Source organism: Aplosporella prunicola (assembly GCF_010093885.1).
Source record: "Aplosporella prunicola CBS 121167 unplaced genomic scaffold K452scaffold_16, whole genome shotgun sequence".
NCBI lineage: Eukaryota > Fungi > Ascomycota > Dothideomycetes > Botryosphaeriales > Aplosporellaceae > Aplosporella > Aplosporella prunicola.
Genome location: NW_022983544.1, coordinates 710,910 through 734,326, shown reverse-complemented (window position 1 = coordinate 734,326; position 23,417 = coordinate 710,910). Strand labels below are relative to the sequence as shown.

At 55.5% G+C, this 23,417-nt stretch overlaps 8 protein-coding genes across 8 annotated transcripts; 5 read left to right on the top strand and 3 right to left on the bottom strand.

Annotated features, from left to right (window-relative positions):
- Positions 1 to 365: 365 nt before the first annotated feature.
- On the bottom strand, positions 366 to 3,098 carry K452DRAFT_50648 (uncharacterized protein). The gene has a single exon (XM_033546759.1). It carries the CDS (start codon positions 2,828 to 2,830, stop codon positions 554 to 556), a length of 2,277 nt encoding a protein of 758 aa, XP_033396449.1. The 5' UTR covers positions 2,831 to 3,098; the 3' UTR covers positions 366 to 553.
- Positions 3,099 to 5,523: 2,425 nt separating this feature from the next.
- Positions 5,524 to 6,869, top strand: K452DRAFT_327522 (uncharacterized protein; the record flags this gene model as incomplete). Its single annotated transcript, XM_033544925.1, has 2 exons — positions 5,524 to 5,882; positions 5,936 to 6,869. The coding sequence occupies 2 exons, from the start codon at positions 5,524 to 5,526 to the stop codon at positions 6,867 to 6,869; spliced, it is 1,293 nt and encodes a 430-aa protein (XP_033396448.1).
- Positions 6,870 to 7,021: 152 nt separating this feature from the next.
- On the top strand, positions 7,022 to 7,693 carry K452DRAFT_50635 (uncharacterized protein). Its single transcript, XM_033546758.1, has one exon. The coding sequence runs from the start codon at positions 7,174 to 7,176 to the stop codon at positions 7,603 to 7,605; it is 432 nt and encodes a 143-aa protein (XP_033396447.1). The 5' UTR covers positions 7,022 to 7,173; the 3' UTR covers positions 7,606 to 7,693.
- Positions 7,694 to 10,968: 3,275 nt separating this feature from the next.
- K452DRAFT_319617 (uncharacterized protein) lies at positions 10,969 to 12,347 on the bottom strand (the record flags this gene model as incomplete). Its single annotated transcript, XM_033544250.1, has 2 exons — positions 10,969 to 11,522; positions 11,579 to 12,347. The coding sequence occupies 2 exons, from the start codon at positions 12,345 to 12,347 to the stop codon at positions 11,206 to 11,208; spliced, it is 1,086 nt and encodes a 361-aa protein (XP_033396446.1). The 3' UTR covers positions 10,969 to 11,205.
- An 891-nt stretch (positions 12,348 to 13,238) lies between these two features.
- K452DRAFT_299450 (uncharacterized protein) lies at positions 13,239 to 15,762 on the top strand (the record flags this gene model as incomplete). Its single annotated transcript, XM_033542225.1, has 2 exons — positions 13,239 to 13,906; positions 13,959 to 15,762. 2 exons carry the CDS (start codon positions 13,239 to 13,241, stop codon positions 15,760 to 15,762), a joined length of 2,472 nt encoding a protein of 823 aa, XP_033396445.1.
- A 427-nt stretch (positions 15,763 to 16,189) lies between these two features.
- K452DRAFT_309839 (uncharacterized protein) lies at positions 16,190 to 17,170 on the top strand (the record flags this gene model as incomplete). Its single annotated transcript, XM_033543275.1, has 2 exons — positions 16,190 to 16,197; positions 16,246 to 17,170. 2 exons carry the CDS (start codon positions 16,190 to 16,192, stop codon positions 17,168 to 17,170), a joined length of 933 nt encoding a protein of 310 aa, XP_033396444.1.
- A 1,796-nt stretch (positions 17,171 to 18,966) lies between these two features.
- On the top strand, positions 18,967 to 20,016 carry K452DRAFT_288812 (uncharacterized protein). Its single transcript, XM_033540732.1, has one exon. The coding sequence runs from the start codon at positions 19,291 to 19,293 to the stop codon at positions 19,603 to 19,605; it is 315 nt and encodes a 104-aa protein (XP_033396443.1). The 5' UTR covers positions 18,967 to 19,290; the 3' UTR covers positions 19,606 to 20,016.
- Positions 20,017 to 21,350: 1,334 nt separating this feature from the next.
- K452DRAFT_273509 (uncharacterized protein) lies at positions 21,351 to 22,756 on the bottom strand (the record flags this gene model as incomplete). Its single annotated transcript, XM_033539146.1, has 2 exons — positions 22,148 to 22,756; positions 21,351 to 22,039 (listed from the first exon to the last, which is right to left on the bottom strand). Coding segments are annotated over exons 1-2 (1,224 nt in total), but the record flags the coding sequence as incomplete, so codon positions are not given.
- Positions 22,757 to 23,417: the final 661 nt, after the last annotated feature.

Genomic DNA, 23,417 nt, shown 5'->3' with positions numbered 1-23,417 from the left:
GACTTGACAAGCCGCCGTTTCGCTGACGGCTGTAACGCGCTGACGCAGCCTATTGGAACTGCTCGGCACATCGGCAGAATGCACGTTGGCAGGACGGGCATGTTGAATGGCTTTCCCAATAGCTATCTGGACCACTGTCATGCGAAGAATGCGCAGCGACGTAACTGACCTGACACATGAGCCAAGGGCAGCAAAGATCGCCAGCTCTGCCGTGCCGGGTAGATAACGCAGAAGACAAGTTTGTTCTGGTGCAGAGAGTGCAGCATGACCGTCACTGGGTTCGCATGAAGTGAGCTTCATCGGCCCTTGCGCCTCTCCGCGCTCCCCAGCATCCGTGCGTCTATTCTTGAAAATTTCCTTTCGCGGCCGCTCCTCAACATTCCCCAGCGACTCCACAGGGCCGTTAAGCGGCCGATCATGCTCTGGACGGCCCAAAAAACTATACTGCCCATTTCTCGCCGCTTCTGATGGCACCGCGCGCGGGCCGGGCCCGAAAAAACGGTTTGCGCCAGCCACGCCGTGCCCGAACGGCTCTGGCTTTGTAAACGCTCCTTCAGGGCGTTCCAGGCGCGACTTGGCCTCCAACTGACTCACCAGCAATTCCATCATCTGCCACCATGGTGCCCGTGCCGTCCGGCGACGCGTGCCTCGTCCGGGCGATAGCCTCGTTAGTGCGCGCAGACAAGCCGTCTTCCGGTGAAGCTGGCCCTGGGTCAGTCTCATCCACACCGCTAGGCAGCAGATTGCGTTGAAAAGTGACAGAATGCACGCGTTCAGGCGGCGAAGGCGGAGCAGCCGAGCCGGCCGCTGAGAGGTTCACTAGGAGAGAAGGCGCAATTTCAATTGCAGCCCCGCCTGCAGCACTTACCCCCCATTCGGGCGTTGCGCGCCTTTCTTCATATCCATTGTCATTTCCAAAGATGAATTTCTTCCATACCGCTTCTGCCGCTTCCTCATCGGCATCGCCGATGGCTGCGCACTGGAATGGAGGTGCTGCAGGGTATTCCTCCGCAAGTGTTCCGATTTGACGAAGAGACGCAGGCAGCGACCCTGAGAAAGAGCCGTCGGATATGCTCACCGATGCTTGCGGCAACGTGCTGTACGCGACGCTTGAGTGAGGCGCGGTCGCATGCGTTGGCTCGTCTGAGCGAGCCGCCTCGTGCTGGTCATGACAATTCAATGCAAGCCCCTCGTCGATCACGCGCTCCGAATCAAGGCTTGCATTTTCCTCGCCGTGGACGGAATTGCCGCAGCAATTCGAGGTGACATTCCAGTCGACAGGTTCGGAGCGCCCAGGTCCGGTTTGTTGCGACCTGTATGACCCGTCTGAAGCGAGCTCCAACAGCTGTCTCCATGAGACATCAAATTGCTCAATTGTCCCTGAATGCACGCGCTGCTCGGGTGATCCCGCATGCTGTGGCTCCTTTTGTGACATCTCCAAATCCAGTTGGCTCAGGCGATCATTCGATTCAAAGGAGACAGACCTAAAGAAGAGACGAGGAGGTTTTACAGACGGCGTCCGACAGCGCCCTTGTAGGACTGAGTCCTGCATCCTTGGAGACCCTAGATAATCATTGCTTGGCATGGGATACGGTGTTTCGCAAGTCTTCTCGAAGTACATATCTGAATCCTTCAGCTGGCGGTCTTGGCGATCGCCTGTGTGTGGTGGTGCAGCATCGTGGCTGCTTGAGAGGACGGATTTCGGCATCTGTGCAGGATACATAGAAGAGCTTCTGTTAACCTCTTCCAAGAGCCTATCCACGTCATCAATATCATTGTCGCGCTCATTATTTCGTTGCTCTTCTCCGGCACCAGCAACATGGACTGGTGCTGTTTCGCCATTCTCTTCTACCGGCCATGAAAGATGTGAGATCGGATCTCTCTCACCGTGGCTTTGTTGGTGCACCAAAGCCAGCTGTAGTGGCTCCTCGTCGTCCAAAAGCATGTCGTCAGACTGTGTATCAAGGCGTGCAGGCTGCTGCGACTCGTACTCGTACCCCCACGGCGACTGCTGAGTCGCGAGTGCCTCCGTACCGATCCTGATCCTGATATCCTCTAAATCGTTTACAATTGCTCCACTTATAAAGGGACCGCGACGCGTGTCTTCAAGGAATGTTTCGAGTTTGGGCACCTCCGGCATGTCGTATGAGTCTCGGTCGTTTCTATGAGCACTAGTGAGCTTCCGTTTCGCGTCAATCCGGTGTCTCTTCCCAATACGTTCCTTCTCTTTACTCGAGCCGAAGCGCATATGTAAAGGCTTCGATGGTGCAAGCCCTACCCAGTCGCTATTTGCTAAGAGTCTTTTCTTTTCGCGTTCCAGTGCGTCCTCATTTTCGATACCCGTAGGGTGACGCGTTTTCGTTTCACCTCGGCGGTGCGCGCCCTGTTCCCTCAAACGCGGTGATTCTCGCCCTACATTAGCCCAATTGCGCGAAACCGCCGCGATATCTGCTGAGATATCTGTCTGCCGCTTATTTGTCGAATCTGGTGGGCGAGCGGCACGATCCCGCGCGGCGTTATTCCCTGCGTCGGAGTTACGAGTCCTGTGTCGAGGTTTCAGAGAGCTGAGACGCTGTGTTATGGGAGCGAGCGCATCGTATTGGTCGAGTGTCTTTGGGGGGCGCTGGCTTTGGTGCGACGACAGGATATCGGACTCGGCGATACCGCCCGGCTGCAGGAATATCGGTCGGAACGGAGACGAAGACGGACGGTGAGTGCTGTTCTGCAGCTGTGTGCGGGCTTTTGCAAAGTGTTGCTTTTGACGTTTGGTCAGACCACCTTTGTTTCCCGAGTGCCTTTGCAGCCTCCCGCCAGTCCAATTCATCTTCATCCCACAGAGGATGCGACGTGACGCAGCTCAAGAAGGAGCGAAGGTTGAACCCTGGACGCGTCCATTGACGCGTTCACCTCGCATGTTCCCGTGATTGCCCCTGTGTTCAATGTTCTCCCTCGTCTTTTTCTTACATGTAATTCCGCTGATTTTCTTCCCTACCTTGACCATCAATTGACCTCATCCCAACAGCCTTTTGAAACATCAAGTGTCCTCCTAGTCCCTCTTCCAGCCAATTTTGTGCCCAGTTTTGGTTATCAACCCCTCCATGTCCATCAGTCTCTCTCTCTCCTGACGCCTGACGTATACCAGTGGGCTGGCATCGCAAGTTCAACTCCCATCGACCGATCTGTGTCGAAGAAGATTTACCAAGTCAGCAGTGCGAGTGTTCGTAGATCACTTAGCTGGCATGTCTGCCTACCTACGTAAACAACCTTCGCAAAAGTCATCACTCGGTTGTCTACTCGATACCTCCAGTGTGCTGAAGCACCAGCTGACGGTAACAGGGCAAGCAGGAATATGAATACCAATCAACTGAGGTATTTTCGGGAAACACTGCGATCGCGGACATGCCAGGCGATAATGTAAATCGTCCATGCCAGGATTGCGCTAAATAAATCCCACCTTCAGTGCTGTTCCTCCGCGTTCTAGATCCCCACAAACGTCATTCACCGGGCGAGAAAATGTCCGACCATCCGCGACGGTCGCAATGGGGTGGACCCCAACAACAGGCCCACACTGTCTGCGTGTTCCAATGCTAGCATCGCGTTGAGACACGAGCATCGCGTGCACCGATGCCGAACAACAATCTAGCCATGTGGCTGTGTGGCAGTACACGGGCCATGAATCCTCATGGGCGGTAAAGAAAAGTGCGGAAGACGGAAGCACCATAGCTTATCTCGATCGCTCGATCGATAAAACTTGTCTCTTAGTCAGGGACAAGTCGAGCGTGCGGATAACAACACCCAGAGCAACAGTGAATGCTGTAGAGTACAGTTTCTGTGCAGCAGCGGGACAGGAATTCACTCACACTCTGTTGGACTGGACTTCGCTGTGGTTCCTGACGTTCCAAATACATCAAGCGAATCTGTTAATGCAAGTCGCAGACTGGCCACGACTATCGACCAGACCTCTTGCCTAGGCGGTCAAACTTAGCACTGCCCCATGCGCAATGATGTCAATCGACTGCAGTCAGCGCGCTACGTTCACTGGCAAGGATCACTCCCCATTTCATCAAACTGACGTTGAGCACATACAATGCAGTAAGGAGTGCATGCGCTGTACGTGACATGTGAAAAACTGCGATAAGGAAAAGTTACTCACTAAGCTATGCGCAGGGCAAGATATGATATTAGTACACCCTAACAGTCGTGGGCGTAAGCAGAACGACATCACACATGCAGCCCGATGCCCAACCCTGTAGGGAGCATCGAGCTGAGCCGAGCCGCCAGGAACGGCTGAGAGCGACCACGCGGCGTCAAAACGTTACAACGTGACATCCAGGCTGAGGAGGTGCCTGGTAAGGCCTCGTCTCGGCCAGTGCAGGACGAGCCGGATCTACAGAGGGGCAACTCGGGGCGGACGTTAAGCGACAAGGAGCAACGATTGCCAACGAGTCTCCCCAGTCCCCAGACTGCGACCTGAAACCGCCCCAGCGAACCCCCGGACTCATCTTGCCGAGATATTCTCTAGCCGCGACAGAAGTAGTCATCATCAGCATAGGGCGCAGCCCTCCGCCCGTCCCTGACGAGGCGACGGCGAGTCCCTGCATGCATGAGAAAAAATAATGTTCAAGGGTCGCTGTGTCGTGAGCGGCGAGCGCGTCTAGGCTGTGGGCGATCCCAAAACGGTTGGGCAGGCGAGCCTCTCGACGTCACTGTGGGTCATCAACACCACAAAGGTGACAGCGACGGCAGATTAAGGCTGTTGACCGTGCACCGCTCGGCATCCCAATCACTCATGACGCTGCGACGCCGGCACACTTGTCTCGGACGTTAGGTCCGATTGCACCATGCTACGGCCAGATGGCAAACTAGCGGCACGCCTACCGCGGTGTGAGCGTCCATCAAAAGAAGTTCTCGAAGAGCCGTACTCGTAGGGTTTACGGAACAGCACCGCCCTCTGAGCCGCCTGATGGCCTGGCAGCGGGCGAAAGCAACGTTTCCATAGGCACTCTGAGGTCATTGACGCACGGCCATAGCCCTGGCGTCTATCATGACGAATCTCAAGCCTGCATTCGCCCTTGTGCCGATAAGGCTCGTGCTAGCGCATTTCACCTCTGCAGAACCGGACCACCAACTAGAACAATGTGGAGTTAATAACGCAGTCGAGGCGGAGGCCACCTGTCAGGGATAGCTTACACTACTCTATCAAGCCGCTGAATGACATGTGCAAATTCACGGTATTGCTCATCCCGATCATCGATAAATATCTCCTCTACCTGGTCTTTCCCATGTGCTTCTCCCCTGGTTAAGGAACATACACTCCACTCGATCCACTTTTCTCTCCGCACCTGAGCGTGTCTGGGCAATACCACATTCTCCATTGTTCTCACACATTTATATCTCGGTGCTCCCCAGCGCTACTTCTCATTCCACGCTTGTCCTCCAAAAACCTCGGGTGCTTTCATCTGGCCTCAGCGCTTTCCACATCCTATTCACTTCTCGGTTGTCTACCACAAACAAACATCCACAATGGCAACCCCTCAGACTCTGGCCCCTCCGAGGCCGCGCATGTTGCGCAGAATCAGCTCCGACATGGCTACCAGCCAACAGCTTCAGGCAAGGACTGGAGCCACTGTTGTGGTGCCCCCTGCCCACCTCATGGCCTCGTCGAACGGCTACGAGACTGCGGCTGCCATGGAGAATGCCAGAAATGCGGTCGATAGGTCCTCCACCTCTACCCCAGAGTCGCCCAGGGAGACCCTCGTCACGGACAGGTTCGCGTACGCCTTTGATATTGACGGCGTCTTGATCCGTGGAGGCAAGGTCATCCCTGAGGCTATCGAGGCTATGAAGTTGCTCAATGGCGAGAACGAATATGGCATCAAGGTGTAAGTTTACTTCTGTTTATCTACGGGTCAGAGACGGAGCTAATCCAAAATAGTCCCTACATTTTCGTCACCAACGGCGGCGGAAAGACTGAGGCTGAGCGTTGCATTCAACTAAGCCAGCAGCTTCAGATGGAGGTTTCTCCCGGTCAGTTCATTTGTGGCCACACTCCCATGAGGGAGATGGCCGACAAGTACAAGACTGTTCTTGTCGTCGGCGGTGAGGGCGAAAAGTGCCGCACTGTTGCCGAAGGTTACGGTTTCAAGGATGTCGTCACCCCTGGGGACATTATCAAGACGAACCCGGACGTTACCCCCTTCAGGAAATTGACTCCCGAGGAGTGGGAGAACTCCAAGGTTCGCGACTTTGAAAACTTCGACATTGAAGCCATCTTCGTCTTTGCCGACAGCCGTGACTGGGCCTCGGACCAGCAGATTATCCTGGATCTTCTCATGTCCAAGAACGGTCGCCTTGGTACCCGCTCCGAGACCTTCGACGAGGGCCCGCCGGTTTTCTTCTCTCACAACGATGTTATTTGGAGTGCATCTCACGACCTCGCTCGCATTGGCATGGGTGCTCTTCGTGTGTCTCTCGAGGCCATGTTCAGGGCCGTTACTGGCAAGGAACTCAACACCACCGCCTTCGGCAAGCCTCAGATTGGTACTTTCCAGTTCGCTACTCGTCTCTTACAGCAGTGGCGCAAGGATGTCCACGGAATTGACCAGCCTCCCGAGACCGTCTACTTCGTCGGCGACACCCCGGAGTCTGACATTCGCGGCACCAATGAGTTCAACAAGCACTCCGAGAACACATGGTACTCGATTCTTGTCCGCACAGGCGTTTACCAGGAGGGAACCAAGCCGAAATTCACTCCCAAGGCCACCGTGGACAATGTCCTCGAGGCGGTCAAGCATGGCATGGAGCGTGAGTATGAGAGGCTTACGAAGGCCGCTCAGGAGAAGATCGACTCCGCCCAGGAATCGGAGTAAATCACGATTGCATATGACATGGGTGGTCAAGGCGCAGGAACTACAGGCGTTTAGATTTGGGGTTTGTTTCCTTGGAGTTACGTTTCCTTTTTTTCCACGAGCGATGATATCCCGACCACAGCGTCCCCCGGGCGCAGTACGCGGCATAGCACATAGCTTGCACCGACAGCTAGATAGCCAAGAGGCCGCGTAGACGAAGGACATTACTATAACGAGTATTATTTTGCAGCCATCGACATCTCTCGCTTGACAGGCAGGCCACTACGGCAAGGATTCGAGGCATAAGCAGAAGAATCAGAAAAAGATGATCAAAAAACATAACCATGACGAGCCAGCGTGCCGCAGTGACCCCTCCATGTTCTCGTTCTCCACAGTCCCACCCGCAACCCGAAGTCGCGGTCTTCCGACCGATCGATTCGAGCTCCCTCCCTTTCCGCGTCATAGGCCGGGGGCGTTGTCTGGGTCAGGAACCCACACTCCAACCACGGGTAGTCGGTTGTCCAGTCAACAGTTTCTCACGCACACAACCCCTCTTCTCTCCCTCCCTCACTGCAAACTGCGCCTCGATAGTGGACCCCGCCAAGTTCCAACACCACATACCAAGCCCAACACCCTCTTTGCGAAACAAACCAAGCCGCCCGCACACCCGTCTGCAGCGCCGTCTCCACTTTGTTCTGCCCCCTCCCCGATTCCTTCGAATTCTCCGCTTGGCCCCAGGCATAAACGCCTAATTTAGAACCTCGTTGCGAACGCGCACACAATGACTCGCCTCGCCTCGACTCGCCTTGACCCGCGCTCACTCTCACTCTCACTCTCACCCCGCCCCGCCCCCGCCCCCGCCCGCTAACCTGACCCGCTCCATCAGCACAGTAATAATAGCGCTCGTCTCACATAACCCGGCCTAGGCAGACACTCTACTCCTCGTCCTAGGGCCGACCGAGGCAGCGGCAGCGGCAGCACATGAACGCCCGTCAACAGGCGTATGTGCTGGATAACCATTATTGACTGACTGGCATACAGACACACAGACACATCGCAGACACCGATGACAAAGCAGAGGAGCGCCACCAGCGCAAGCAGACCCCTCGCTACACACACACACACACACACACACAGAGCGCGATCGGCGCGCCCTCTTCCCCTCCCGGCCCAGCGGCGTAGGGCAGGACGCCCAGGCGTCGGTGAAGCAGCCGACACGCCGCGGCAAGCCGCCACCACATGGCAGGGCCTTGGCTACTCTGGGCGAATCCTTCGGCCGTTCTCTGCCGAGCTGCGACGGCAGGTTTGCCGTGTCTCGGCGGCAGCGGCGACGGTGGTGTGGTTTGTGGTGTGGAGGGGACGTGGACGCTTGCCGCTGCTGCTGACGCGGGGTCGAGGCGGCAGAGGAGGAGATGATGCGGGGAGCAGTGCGGGGTGCGCACGCACGCACGCACGCTCTCCGCGCTCGGTTTGTCCCGATCGTGCCCGCAACTCGCTCGCGCGCGCGGACGTGGGCGGTGTGTGCTGTCTGGTCTGGGGCAAGGCCGGGGGATGAAAGAGGGGTACATACATACATACATACATACATACGTACCTACCTACCTACGTCGGTCTGGCCCGGGGGCGGAGGTATGGACGAGTGCGTCCGCGCGTGTATGTATACCTGCACCGGTACGTACGTACTGCGCTCGATAAGAGCGTAAACGGTAAAGCGGGCAAGGTGTTCTGTATACGGGTAGGTAAGCAGGTATATACGTTCGAGTGTGGAGCACGTACAGTAGCTAGGTAGGTAGTGTACAGTGTACATATGCGCGCAGCCAGATGCGAACACGGAGGCCGCATGTCGCCACCTACGTATCTGCGCATCGGATCTCAATCGCCATCGTCTCCACTTTCTGCCTCCTTCTCTCCGACGCACGCCTACGTACACACATATGTACATACAAGGGCGCGCGCCATATCTATCCATCTCTCCATCTACCTAGCTAGCCAAACCACCAGCCTAGGAGTATGTAGCCCCCACGCCGTCGCACGCACGCACGCCACGCTCCCTGCGTGCCACCAGTACGCCTAAGGTACTCTAAGACCCAAGCCTGCGCCAGCGCGTCGCGGTCGTTTGTCCCAACCCAACAGCACCAGCGCCTGGGTTGCAGCTACTACCCAACGAAGGCAGAGCAGCCGCAACGAGCTACATACTACGCCACCTGCCCACCCATACAAGGCTCTTCCCTTAGCCGTCTTCGCTCTCGGCCTCTCGCTTCGTGCGCTAAGAATAGCAGCGCTGCTCCGCCTGCACGCATGCGCGTGCGTCGAGGCAGGTACATACAAACCTGGCAGAACGGAGCACTCCGATGCCGTACGTATGTACAGTACCTAGGTATCGTACATACACAGCCACGCAGCCCGCAGGCAGGCAGGCAGGCAGGCAGCAGCGCGCACGCACGCTTCGGCCCTTTCCCCCTGCACCTCGCTCGCGGGCAGACGGGCAGCAGCGACGCGCTATGCGGTGGGGGCCAAGGCCAAAGAGCAGCCGTTCGCGCGCTCCCAGCCTGTCGACAGTGAACTGTGGATAGTGGATAGTGGCAGGAGTGGAGACACGCAACGCGCGGGCTTTGCGGGGCCCCGCTGCCTAGCTGCTGCCCCACCCCCGCCCGTTGCGCGTTTCACGACGCGTGCGCGCGCGAGTGCACGTATGTACATACGTGCGTATCTATGTACATACCTATGTGCATACGTATGTACACCATATGCACGCGCACGCAGGCACGAGCGCGTGCGGGCCTGGCAAGCCTGCAAGTGCATGGCCGGGGATGCTGGGTCTGGGTCTGATACCTGTGCTGCTGATAGTGATATATGACAGCTGGAAAAGCGAGGGAGGGAGGGGATTGGCGCCGTTGCCGCGCCGGCGCTTGGGTACATACATACGTAGTTTTTCTGTACTGTGCCTAGGTAGGTACGGGGTATATGTGCTTGGTGCTGACGGAGGCGAGGCGAGAGCGTGAGCGGGAGGTGGAAGGGAGGGGAGAGGGAAGGAGACGAAAGGAGAGGAGAGGAGAGGAGTGAGGGTGGAATGCGGACGGAGGGTGCGGTGCGGCGCGGCTGGGGAATCAGCACTGGGCTGGCTGGCTGCCTGGCAGGGCGCTAGGGGTTTGGGGAGGTTTTGGGGATGCGTAGATGAACGGGCTGCGTGGCTGGCTGAATGGGTGGATGGATGGATGTATGGATGGGCAGATGGAGGATTAGGCAGCTGCTCCTGCCTCCTGCACCCCGTACATACACGTACATACGCCCTGCGTCGGCGCGCATCGCATCTCCCTCAGCAAAGACGACGATGACCAAGCTCGGCGACCAGGGCCGTCGCGATCGAGCAGAGCGCGGAGGAGTTCTAAGCAGGACGATGAGCAGATGAGCAGCAGGCCCCTCCCTAGGGCAGCAAGGATCGATACCCCACGTGCAGCCAGCGCAGCAGCAGACGGCATCGAGAGCCAATACGCCCACGCCAACCCAGCAGCAGCCTCACCCTCTGCAGCCCACGCCGCCATTGGCCCTCCCCGCCCCACCCCTCCTCGTGCATCCATCCTACCCTCCCACCCAACCCCCCCGGTAGCGCCGCATAGCGCAACCTTCCGCACGGGGCGGTTCGTAACGGCGGAGGCGCCAAGCAGAAAGGCGCGAGACGGCCGGCAAGGGGCGGCTCGCTGGCACGGGCTTGGCGGGCGGTTCGCATGCACCGCCGGCCAGAAGCGTGCATGATCACCGGGGCAGAGCAGGGCACTGGGGCAGGCAGGGCAGGGGCGCGAACACGATTAACGGCCGCGTGCGGGAGCAGCGCTGAGCCGACCCGGGCTCGGTCATGGCCGTGGTTCGTCGGAGCCAGCTCCTGGCTCCGCTCCGCGGCTTGGAGCACAGGGGGTCCTGGGGCAGGGTGCGTAGTGCGGCGCTTGCGGACGGGCTGGGCTGCTGACTGCGACTGACTGCTGCTTCTGCCGTTGTAGCTAGGTAGGTATGTACCTGTACACTGTAGTGTAGGATTGCAGAGTCGTCGTCTGCTGGCTTGCGAGTGAGGCGGACGGGGTCTATCCTTGCGCGGTCGGACGATTATGATGCCATATGGCAGCGAGGGGGCCTGGATTGCTACGGAAGAGGTGTACGGAGTATGCATTCGAAACGCCAGAGAAGGAATGCTATGTGGAAGGACAGAACTGGTGGAGGGGATGACAAAGCAGAAGCCAATGACTGAGAAAGAAAGACGACTGTCACTTGTGAGCTGAGCCGCCGCGGCCCATTGTCCATCATCGTTTATGCCTGCTTAATTCGAGCAGGTTCCCGTGCGTGCATGCGCTTGCCGAGCCGCCCTTCAGGCCAGGTTGTCCTCCCTCTTTTCGCTGAAGGTGGTGTACGTCTCGCTCGTCTTGTGGGATGCAGGCGACAGGCGAGCGGTGAGTGGACGAGTTGACGAGCTCGAGTTGTTGCGCGTGTCGCTCATGCCGCTGTCGCTGCTGTAGTTGCCTAGCAGCTTGTGGTGGGCGTCGTGGCCGCGCGAGGCTCGGTTGCGATCATTCGTCGAGACGGAGGCCCAAATGGCCGAAAGAGGCAGGAAGATCGCAACTACGGTGGGTACCTGCGAACCGAGGTAGGGCGTGGTTGTGCCATACTGCAGAGCGGAAAAGATTGCTATGCGCGATGGTCAGATTAAAACTTCAGCTTGCAGTGCCAGTGACATGGCTTACATGGTACGATTAGAGTTTGGCATCCCATGACGAAGATAATTTGCATGGGCCCAAACTGGATGAGACCGAGCCTGCGGCGGTTCCTGATTGCAAATGCAAGCTTGGCGCAGAAAATAATCGAGAAGAACCAAATGCTGACAGACGTGCTGATGTTCGCAGCACTTGAAATCCTCTGCTGAAAGGCCATGCCCTCGTCGCGCAGAATGTATTGCACGTTGACAACGGTTAGGGCGAATCGCAACCCAATTGTGGTCAACGCGACCAACGAAGAGAGGATCATGACCGCGGACCGACGAGTTCGTTCCATGGTGATACAGACTACGTGCACCTGCATTACGAGAGATATTTCGATGCAGATGCAAAGAACAAGCTGAAGAATAACGGTGGTGGCAGAAGTGGCATAGTCACCGCGTGTAACTCTAGAGTAGTCGTTCGCAAAGACGGCGTATGGGTGGTACCAAGGACTGGTATAGTAGAGACACTGGAGGACCGAGCGGACAACGTTCACCGCTAGAGCCAGAATGTTGAAGACGAAGATTGGAGAACGGCGTTTCTCGCGCTTGGTGAGAACCAAAAGGAGAAGAAGGAAGACAAAGGAGGCTCCGAGTTGACTTGCATAGTTGATGCAGACCTTGATGGCATACTGCGTAAGGTTGTGGATGTCCGACATAAAGAGCTCAACGCTCTCTCCGTGCTCGGTGACTATGGTGATTTGTTGGTTGAACGGATCGATTCCGGTCGATTTCGTAGAGGTCGACTGATCTGCCATGATTTTCGTCGAAATCCAGTTGAACCCAGATGGTGTGAGAAGGTTCCGACTTCAATGCAAATTCGCAAAGAGATCGAGAAAGAGCAAAACGACTTGTTTGGAGGAAGTTGGGAAAGAAGACAAGCAAATTGTAAAGAAGATAAAAGGAAGAGCAATGAAGATGAAGGAGACAATCCCACGCAGACAATTCTAAAGGGGTCCTGAAGTGTAAGACAGAGAACAATATCAACGTACATTTTCGGTTAGTGCAGAACAATACTAAGAAGTTACACTTTGGAACAGAAAACATCATAGCAGTAGACCCCTGCTTATGTTCAGAAAGGAATTAAAACAGCAGGAAGATGTCAAATCGAAATGAGGCTATCCGTGTTGGTTGGTCATTTTGGGGTGAGCCGGCCCACAGCAAGCGGACTTGGAGCGAATTTTGTCTCCTTACAGCTCAAAACCACCGAACTACTGATGCCACTCTGCCGTGGCTCAGATGTACTGTGCCCATTGTAGGCATGCGGGAAAGCAAGTATCCAGAGATGCGCTTGCTATTGTTTCTTGCAGAGTCACGATGAAACCTGGGCCAGAGCAATAGCCCATCAGCGCAAAGCGGCTTCCATCATCAGCCTGTTTCTGGGTTAGCGTGTGCTGGATTAGCATATTTGCTGGGGCATTTGGAAAAAGCAGCAGTAGAATAGGTAATCGATGAGTTTGGTTGGGAGAGTTTGGCGTCACGGCGTTTGGTGTTGTGCCGGCCGTGCTCGCAAGTACGGCGACCGTGACCAGGTTTACGCATGACCCTGATGCCGTCACTCGCTTCGCCGCGGCATCGTCCCGCAGCTCGACAACAGCCCTATGAACTAACACCCACTCATGGGGCCGCCAACAACCACGCTACGATAGATGGCCAGCCCTCCGCCCTTAGTCCTCCTTTTGGTCATCCTCCTATTCCTCTATTTAACGCCTGATCCTGCGAGTCCCGGCGAGTCTCACCGACTTGAGCGCACTGTCGACCGCGAGCGCGCCGCTCTCGAAACACTGAACAACTCCACGTTTGGAGACTTCTATCTTGATGGAAAGGAGGATAAATGGTTGAACCTGACTGGGTTCAGGAAGGAGCATGGCTTACATTGGAGCTTGTTGGAGTCGGTTCGCAACAAGGCTAGACAACAGACGAGATATGTGCTAGGAGAGGATACGGTTGGCTTGATCGACGGAAGCAGTACGGCTTATCCTGCGGTATATCACAACGTTACCGGCTTCATCCAGGGCACTTGGAAGCGTACGGCGAACTATGACGGCCCGCATTTGAACCTGTCCGCCATCACACCACATAACACGTATTCCTCGGAGGATTGGAATCGCAACGTGAGCGCATTAAATGGGGATATCAGGATACATTTCAAGGAGAAGGAAGACCCTAAAGATGTCTGGAATGACTCGGTCCGTGCCATTAATGCGAGGATAACGCTCGGTGAAGACACGCCGTACGGGAATTGGTGGGAAATGCGGCTCCTAGGAGTGCACCTGGTAGACACTGGAGCTATCGTGCTCACCACAACAAGTGAAAAGTATGCAGCATGCCAACACCCAACTCGATTCATTGAAACTAATATACGCTAGATTTGATGGCGTTTTTGGCCTCCCGCATCTTGCCCTTTCCAAACACCAGTTTGACCTCAGCAAACAACTCTTGAATCACACTCTAAATACGACCATTGAGAAGCAAAAGTCTGGAGTGCTCGAGGATCTAAACCCATGGTCATCCGACATGGAGGGGGAGGAGCTTTTCTCCGTACCGCACTGCGAGTACGTTATGTATCTCCAACAGCATCCTATGCAGCTCGGTTCGTTTGCCAAGCAAGATCCGGCTGGAAGCATCGACGCAGTGAAAGCGCTGGAGGATGAACTGAGATTCCCTTACAAGCCGTTTCATGGCACTGCCCCGGAGACGGCCATGTCTATGGTTGCTTTCTCCCCGGATTGTGGATTCACAATCGAATCGCAAGGCCCGCCAGATGAACCTCCTGTGGAGGCAAGCCATCTAAAGGGGCCTAAGACGGAAAGCTATGTCATCAGAGCTAGGCACCATGTCTTGATGTATGCTGGTGTTATAACCACTCAGTTGTTGCTTCTTCTACGACAGATGAAGGAAGCATCAACACCCTCTACACGGAGCCGCATCAACTTCCATACTCTTGGTTTACTCGCCATGGGCGATGGATTTACTCTGCTCGGATTTGCCCTGTTTGGTATGCAGGTGGAGTCGACAACTCTCCTTCTGCTCGCTGTAGCATACGTCGCATTTTTATCCGTCATATTCTTTGGCATGGGATTCATGAAGGAAGTGTGGACGGTACAAGCAACGGAGCGTGAACGAGCTCAGAGACAGAGCGCTGTGTCCACAAATGCCACACCATCCCCTGCACCCACGCAGCCCGGTACCGGTACGCAGACTCCCTCTCAGCCAATTGCCCCACCGACTATCACTCCTGCTGGGGCAGATTCGCTGCCACTGCCCGTCACTGCGCGGCAGGCTATCAACAGCGGAGCGACGCCCATCATAATCCCGTCAGATCAAGATGTCGACGCGGAAGTCAATGAAGCACAGGCGAACGCCAACACAACTGCCAATCAAGCCCGGAATCCTCTAAATGGGTTCGGGGCAGTTTATCTTCGTTTCTACCTGCTACTTTTTGGCCTCGTATTTCTCTCTCTCCACGCGACCACATGGCCGTCTTCGCTTCGCTCGACGTACAGCAACATCATCACGTTCATCTATTTTTCGTTCTGGACTCCGCAAATCTATAGGAACGTCATGCGTAACTGCCGCAAAGCAATGCGCTGGGAGTTTGTCGTCGGCCAGAGCGTCCTGCGCCTGACACCTTTCGCTTACTTCTACGCCTGTTCCAGCAATATATTGCTCATCAAGCTCGACCTGCGCTTCCTGGCCGTTATCTGCGGTTGGGTCTGGCTACAGCTATGCGCGCTCGTCAGCCAGGAGCACCTAGGCCCACGCTTCTTCGTGAAAGAAAGCTGGGTTCCCCCAGCCTACGACTACCACCCTGTATTGCGTGCCGACGAGGAAGGCGCGACTTTGCCATCGGGCGGTAAGATCCTTGCGGGCGAAGAGGTGACGGCCGCGTCTCCGACGGCGACGGCGACGACGGCAGGCGAGTCGAGGGACAAGGGTAAGAAGAAGTTCGACTGCGCCATCTGCATGCAAGATCTCGAGGTCCCGGTGGTTGCGGCCGGCGCGGGCGATGCGGAAGGAAGTGCTGGCGCGGGCCTTGGTGGCGGGTTGCTGGCCAGACGCGCTTATATGGTTACGCCTTGTCGCCATATCTTCCATAGCCAGTGCTTGGAGGGCTGGATGCGGTATCGACTGCAGTGCCCGATCTGTAGAGAGGTTCTTCCGCCTTTGTAGGTGTGGAGACTTATTAGTATTTATATTCTCTTCTTGGTGTTCATGTTCTAATCTCATTCTCGCCTTGACGTCTCCTTGGTGTCCACATCCTCTCTTGGGACTTTCCGTTCTCCTCATGATGTCTTCTTGGTATCCATATCCTCTTCTTGGATGTTTTCGTTCTCGTCTCGACGTCTTCTGGTATCTCAACTCGCTGAAGTTTCAACCCTTGTTTGTTTTGTTTTCGTCTCGAGGGTGACTGTATCTGGGGAGATTGCTCGTTGCGGCAATACTGTGGCGTTCCCCAAGGTGACTGGGAGCTCGAGGGTGAATGCTCCGGTCATTCACTATCATGTAAAGCAGTCACTCTGCTCTGGTACTTAAGAGTCCTCTCCCCCACGCCCCAGCTTTCCTTTCTTTCTTTCCCCATCCAAAGCTATTTCCGACAATGACTCCGTAAGTTGGAAACACTCCCTCCCCCCCCTTTCGGGTAACCGCATATAGAAACTTCCAAAACCAACTTTCCTCCGCCGGCTCTGCCGGCCCTCACGCCCTCGACCCCGCCCTCGACCCCGCCCCCACTCCCGCCCCCACTTCCGCTCCAGCTCCCGCTCCAGCTCCCCCGAGCTACGCGTTCCCCGTGCCGCCGCCATTGCGGCAACCCCAGTCAAGTGTTCCGCAGCGCCGGGAGGATGGGGACATCTGCGGGCCCCTCGTCTGGCTCCACCACGACCACGCGCGGGCGATTGGGATCGCAGTGCAGGAGGAGTTCGAGCGGCGCAAAGAGCTGGATCGTCTCGTGATGTGGACGGATGCCGGCTGCCCTGTCGACAAGTTACAGAGACCGTCCGGATTCTCGATCACCTGGCAGGAGAACCGCAACCACGACATACCATGGACGGACAAGTCAGCAGTGCTGTTCCCGAAGTCCCATGAGCAGATCAATGCCAGCTACGCAGAGACCATGGCGATTCTCCATGCTCTCAAGATTGCGTATGCTGCTAAAGGTTGCGGGAGAAACACGGTGGCGACCGTGGCCGTGTACACCGACAGCCAACCTGCCCTGCAGAACATCCACCGTGGCCTCACTGGTCTTAGTTTGGTTGACGTCCAAAGCTTCGCCAGCATGGAAGACCGGTCGTCTGAGCGCATCATCAGGGAGGTGCTCTCCTGCATCTACGACCTCACGGTCCTAGGTGTACGTGTCGAGTTGCGCTGGGTACCGCGTGATCAGGTCCTGGGCAACAAGCGCGCTGATCGGCTTGTGCAAGCGGCTAGGCGTGTTGGCGACTTGCTCATGTACGGCAGCGACTATCGCCACAGGCCAAAGGAGGGATGGGATGCAGACGTGGGTTGGAGGTGGGTCCCTGTATGGTTGGTGGAGGGTGACGAAGATCTGCGTGGTCAGATCCGTTTCTATCGCGAGTAGCTGGTCATCGGCATCCTAAGCGTCACTTGCGGTCTTGGTGAGAAGCCCGCTCGTCTCCTTCTGTATCACATCGTCGAAAGGTTATCGGGAACGCAAGTCAAGTCAAGAGCCTCACCGGCTGAAAGTAAAGTTCGGGCTTCACCCTTCCATCTTGCATCCTTCCGTCAGCTGACAATGTCCTAGCATCGTCGGCCCTCGCTCGCCGTAAAACAAGGCCCTCGCTCGCCATACAATCAGGCCATTGCTCGCCACACAGTCAAGCGGTTCACCACAACCTCAAGGTCCCTCCGCAGCTGGCTCCGAGAAGACCATCCCCACTATCACCACCTCCGCCGCCGCCAACTCCATCATCTTGTCACGCTGAAAAACGACAAGACCGGCATCATCATCATCATCATCATCATCATCATCATCATCATCACAGTCATCGCGGCTCTCAAGCACAAAGTGAGGCGGCACGGCAACCAACATTCGGTGAAGGTCGACACTGGCAGCGTGATTCACAAGAGCAACTTGCAGAGCAGAATCAGTTTGCAAGGTTTACGGCTTCACATTCATACAAAGCACGGCACTGAGGGGAAGTCTACGACGGCACGACTCTTCACATTTGCATGGTTGGGAGGACGATTGATGGAGTATTTTGCTTCACAAGACTTTTTCTTCTCGCGACGCTTCTTTTCACCGCAACTTTCGTCACGACACTTCCTTTCACGAACATACTTTTTTCCGACATACTCTTCTTCACGGACATACTTCACTTTCTCTCACTTCCTTTCACGTTCTGCATCACGGAGGACTTTGGGAATACACATTCTGCTTGGAAAACGGGGCGAGAGGGGTTTCAGGGATACGCTTTTGCTTGGGGGACGGTATGAGGAGGTCATCAAGGGAACGCTTTGCTAGAAGGACGATTGGGCATCAACCACAGACAGACGGACCAATGGACGGACGGACGGAAAGTTCACAGCATTTCTCAGCAGGCAGATTCAGGTCAATCAAGCAAGATTCTGTGCTCATTTTTTCAGATGGTGAGGATTGACGAAGAAGAAACTCTGCCGTGATATCATATAACAAGCTATAGAAACCCCGATTATTGTAGTCTGGTAGGAAGTAAGGAAGACGAAGGCAAGAAGTGATACGGAACGAGAACGAAAGGGTAAGAGGACACGATTCTCTTATACCAGCTAAAACAGATTATGGGAGCGATGCAAAAAGAAACAGTAGCTAACTATACCTACGTAGCTTATGCCGTGGAGAAGAATATAGATAGAGATGTTTAGACCAGTAAACCTATTATCAACAGAGGTATGACACTCAGCGACTGCTTAGTTTTACAAATTGATTGGCATTTCAGCTATATATACTAGCGTTTCCAATAGTCGTCTATGGCTCTCTCCGAGGAAGTTTTTAAAGCTATAGCGAATTATTCCAACCCTTGATAAACACGCATCCTAGTCCTTCCCTTCGCATACTTATCTCCCGGCGGAAACAGTTAAGCTCAAGATAAATATAGCCATACAGGTAAGTTTATATCAGCAATAGACCTGATTAACAAAAAGAGAAAAAGATAAAGAAAAAGACATTTCCATAAAGTCTCAAAACAATTACCTTTTTGTACGTTGAGCGTAAAAATATCCACTGTTCTAATACCCATTCATATTCCTACAACAGTAGCTGAGCCATGACACGGGCATTTAGAAGAGATAGCAAAGAAACACGCTCACTGACGGATATAAGAGCACCGAGAGAGAGAGAGAGAGAGACTCAACACCAGCAACAGTGCTCATACACCACGTTAGAAATCTAGATAAGTACTAGAAATACCAGAGCACCACCACACTTACAACCCAACACCCTCACAATCCCATATCTCATATCTCAATATTTACTTAAACTTCCTACTTTAATTTCTTCTGTGTTAACCAGCGCAGCCACCTTAACTTTTCCCGTTTTCTTTATACCACACCATACCATCTACCGACCGTATCAGCCGAACTCACCGCCCCGTCCCGATGCCTCGTCATACTGTAGGTAACATAGCACACACAACCCTAGCCCCGCGTAGCCTAAAGTCTTGAAACCGCAGCAGTGCGTCCCAAAAGCCGAAAAGAAACGCAAACATGAACGCAAACGCAAAAGCTGAAAGCCGAAAGAAGCATAAAACGCAGAAGTATGCAGAAGCAAAAGCAGAGGCAGAGGCAAATGCAGAAAAGCAAAAAGAAAGAAAGAAGAAAGAGGAGAGAAACCCGTACCTAACCGCCCCTCTAACGCCGCCAGCCAGATCCGCCCGGCTCCGTCCGTCCGTCCGTCCGTCTATTTTCCGCCTTGCTATCTGCTACCACCTACGCTCCCCATGCTTGCTTGCTATGCATGCTTGCTTGCTAGCATCGACGATAGGTAGGTACCTAGGTAGGTATGCATGCCGCATGCGCTGAACCGAACCCAACGCCCCGCACACGCTAGGTATGTACAGTACCCAGGTGTCGAGCGTATCCTATACCCCCCTCCCTCCTCTCCCTCTCTATCTCTCTCCCTCTCTCGCGCGCGCCGTAAAGGAAGAGAGGACCAAGCCAAGCCAAAGCCAGCCAAAGCCAGCCAAGCAACAGATAAGCCAACTCTGCCGCACGCAGCCGTTTCCAGGAGGAAGTGATGCAAAGCGCGCAAAGCGAGCAAAGCAAGCAAAACAAGCAAAGCAAGCAAAACAAGCAAAGCAAGCAAAACAAGCAAAGCAAGCTAGCAGAGCTCAGGTAGACAAGCAAGCAAAGCAGCAAGCAAGCAAGCAAGCAACCCCACTGGGCACACCTACATACACCACCGCGCACATAGTTCAGACGACACCCGCACCTTTCTCACCCTTCTCCATCCCTCAACCATACGCATAAGCCGCGCCCTCATCCGCCCAATCGTCCTCCACAAACGCGCGCTCATACTGCGCGGCGCCCACACTGCGGGACTGGCTGCGGGCCTGGGCGTTCTTCATGAGCGAGAACGCCGACGTAGCAGACGACGCGGCGGTCGCATCGTCATCGTCATCGTGGGCCGAGCCCAAGCTGGCGTAGAAGTTGCGCACTCGGTCATGCGCCACGACCTTCTTGGAGTCGAAATTGAGCACCTGCAAGCCGGCCATGTTGGTCGCGCGAGACAGCGCCACGTACGCCTGGCCTTTTTCGAATACCTTGCCTAGATCCACCTTGACCCGCTCCAGCGTCTGCCCCTGCGCTTTGTGGATCGAGAGCGCCCACGCGAGAATCAGCGGCACCTGCGACCGCGACGCCTGCACTTCGCCGTTCGGAAGCTCGTTCTTCCATTGCTCGCGCTGGCACAGCAGGTCGCGCGTCGTGCCGTCGGGCAGGCTGAACCGCACCAGTGGATACAGCGGCGACGTCGTCGACAGCAGCTCATTCATCTTCAGGCGCTTGCGCGCCTCCTGCCGGCCCGCCTCGTCGTCGTCGTAGCCGTCGCCGTCGACGTCGCGCCCTTGAAGGAAGTCTTCCTCGTGTGCTTGGTAGTTGTCGAACATCTGCTCGCTCATGAAGCCGATTACCCGCCCCAGTGATCCGTTGACCAGCGTTTCGTCGATGTTCTTGATCAGCATCACCTGCGCCCCCTTCTTCAAGTGCACCACCTCTGGCGCCATGCAGCTGCTCAGCATCTTGTCGCGCCGCGCCTTGTCCGTGACGGTCCCGCCGTCTTTGGCTTCGAAGCTGCGTACCTCGCCGTGCAGCATGCTCATCCGCTTGCGGTTTGCGTTATCGACCTCGTTGCGCGTGGGGAAGAGCTCCGTGGCTTCGAAGGGCCCGTCGAGCGTGATGGGACGATTAAGCTTCTTGAAGGCTTCGGTTGATGACGGCGTCAGGCGTCCTTCACGCATCTCGTTCAGCATACCCGCGAAAATAGGATCCTTTTGACGGAAGACGTGTGTGAGGCCAATCGTGCGCTCAATCGACGTGTTCCAGGTCGCAGCATCGAAGCAAAACTTGGCAACGGAGCCTCTCTCCGCTACAGGGGGTAACTGGAAGAAATCGCCGGTAATGACCAGTTGAATTCCGCCGAAAGGACGACCGTTGTTGCGCAGAATGCGCGCGCAGTTCTCCAGCTTGTCGAAAAGTGCACCGTCGATCATAGACACTTCATCGATGATCAAAACCTTGGTCCGCGTCCATCTATACTTGTTCTTCTGGTTGCGCTTGATCTTCTTCACCAACTCTTCCACTGGCTCCTTGCCTATGCCGATGCCGGCAAAGCTATGCAGTGTCACACCTCCAATATTACACGCCGCGAGACCCGTTGACGCAGTGACAGCAACGCGGTCCGTTTCTCGCTGATACTTCTTCTTCAAGCTTGTGATGATCTCCCTCAGAAGAACAGATTTACCCGTACCAGCGGAACCGGTGAAGAAGACACTTTTCTGACCCTCTACAACCATGTTAAGAACACTTTGCTGTTCGTCACTGAGGAAAACGCGAGAAAGCGACTTCTTCTTTTTAAATTCGTCAAGGAGGCCCCCAGGAGTTTTGGTAGTCTTGGCCTTTTGCGTTTCGCGATGGTTCTTCTTCGCCTCCTGCATCTTACTAGCCGAGGCATCCCATGCATACTTTGAGCTAGAGCCGTTAGGCAAGGGGGTATGAAGGTGAGCATTCTTGGCCGCATTTGCCGCTCTCTTCCGTTCTTCCTCTTCAGCCCAAGGCAGCGTCCGCCTCTTGACTGGCCGTAAGCCCTCGTCCTCTTTCTGGTTTGAATATGTGAATTTTCGTAGGGCAGCGGCCTGTGGATGCGTTTCGAAATGTTCTGGGGGAGATGATGACCAAGGGATTGCTTGCGTTGGTTGAGGCGTTGGTTTATGTGTTATTTGCGAGCCATGTCCCGAATCTGTAGCGTCGTCACGGGCCTGTGCTAGTTTGGGGTGCATGAGAGGTCGAGACACGTCAGTGTTGCCTTTGAAAGGTGGAGTGACCTTTCGCAGCGGAGCAGCCGGACCTGGCTTCGCAGAGATATTAACGGAGGGCAGGGAAGGGTAGTTGACAGAACCCTTGGTCGTCGGATCATCGATGTCGAGATCAATGTCGCTGTCAAAGTCGTCCTCGTCAAAGTACACTGCCTGCGCCGCGGCCTCGTAGCTCGAGTTTTTGGGTGAGACATCGTCAATGACAAGAGGGTCTTGCTGCGAGCCGCGCGTAGGCATAGAGGGAGGTTGTTTCTCCCCGAACGCGTCCTGCGCACCCAGTGCTTTCATTAGCCCGCTCGACGTGCGCTTGAGCCCCGCCGTGTTTGTTGACGCCCTTTGGTCACTCGCGCCGTATCCGAGCCCAATCATGCTGTCCACCCTGCCAATGTTCCCCGAGCCGGTACTGAGTGGGCGCGTCGTTTTCGCGGTCTGTAAGATGCTCTGGCCCAGCTTGGGCTGCTGGGGCGCGGTGGGGCCTGCTTTTGCCGAGAACAGCGGTTGCTGCTGCGCGGGCTTTGGCTGCTGACTCTTGGTCGCGTTGTGACTGTCCACGGCCTTCTTGAACATGGCGGGCTGCGAGTAGCGGACGCGCTGTAACGAAGAAGGCGAAGTGGCGTAGTAGGCAGGTGCTGCGGCGGGATAGCGAGCAGATGAGCGTGGCAGACGCGGCGTCAGTGCACCAGGATGGGGACGCAACGAGGCTGTGATGGCCCGCAGACCGCACAGCATACAGTACAGAAACAGGGCAAGGCAGACAATTACGAATAGGGTGAGGGTGGTGGGCGCTGTCCCCATTGATGTCGTCGGGCGACGCGCCTTGACATTATTTCGACGCCGCCGTGTCCGCGTCGCGCGACGACGGGCCTTTTTCGGCTTGGCACGTGACCGACCCTAGACCGCAGCTGTCTCGCTCGGCTGACCTACCCTTGCCCTGGCGAGTGCGACACACATGCACACATGCAGCACCACGCCCATTATTGTCTTAGTCGTTCAGCAGTGTCATTGCTAATCTAAACGGGCGACGAGGTGCCCACCCGACCTTGCCATTGCCAGAAAACCCTGTCCGCGCCATGCCGTCCGCGTCCTTATGCGAGCAAAAGAGCATGATAACCGTGAAATTTTTCTCTCTCTCCCTGTCTTGGAAAAAGCAAAAGAAAAAGGCCCAGCAGAGGAGCAATTTTAAAGGAAATTGGACGTGATGAGAAAAGAGCAAAGAATCGAGCAACAACAACAAAGAGCCCTTTCCTCAAGCAATCAAGCAAAGCAAGCAAGCAACGAACGCTGGGACCAAGGCGAAATGGG

Bases quoted from the DNA above. Each gene is read 5' to 3' on its own strand.
- K452DRAFT_50648 (XM_033546759.1), bottom strand. From the start codon at position 2,830: ATGAAGATGAATTGGACTGGCGGGAGGCTGCAAAGGCACTCGGGAAAC.
- K452DRAFT_50635 (XM_033546758.1), top strand. From the start codon at position 7,174: ATGATCAAAAAACATAACCATGACGAGCCAGCGTGCCGCAGTGACCCC.
- K452DRAFT_288812 (XM_033540732.1), top strand. From the start codon at position 19,291: ATGAACGCAAACGCAAAAGCTGAAAGCCGAAAGAAGCATAAAACGCAG.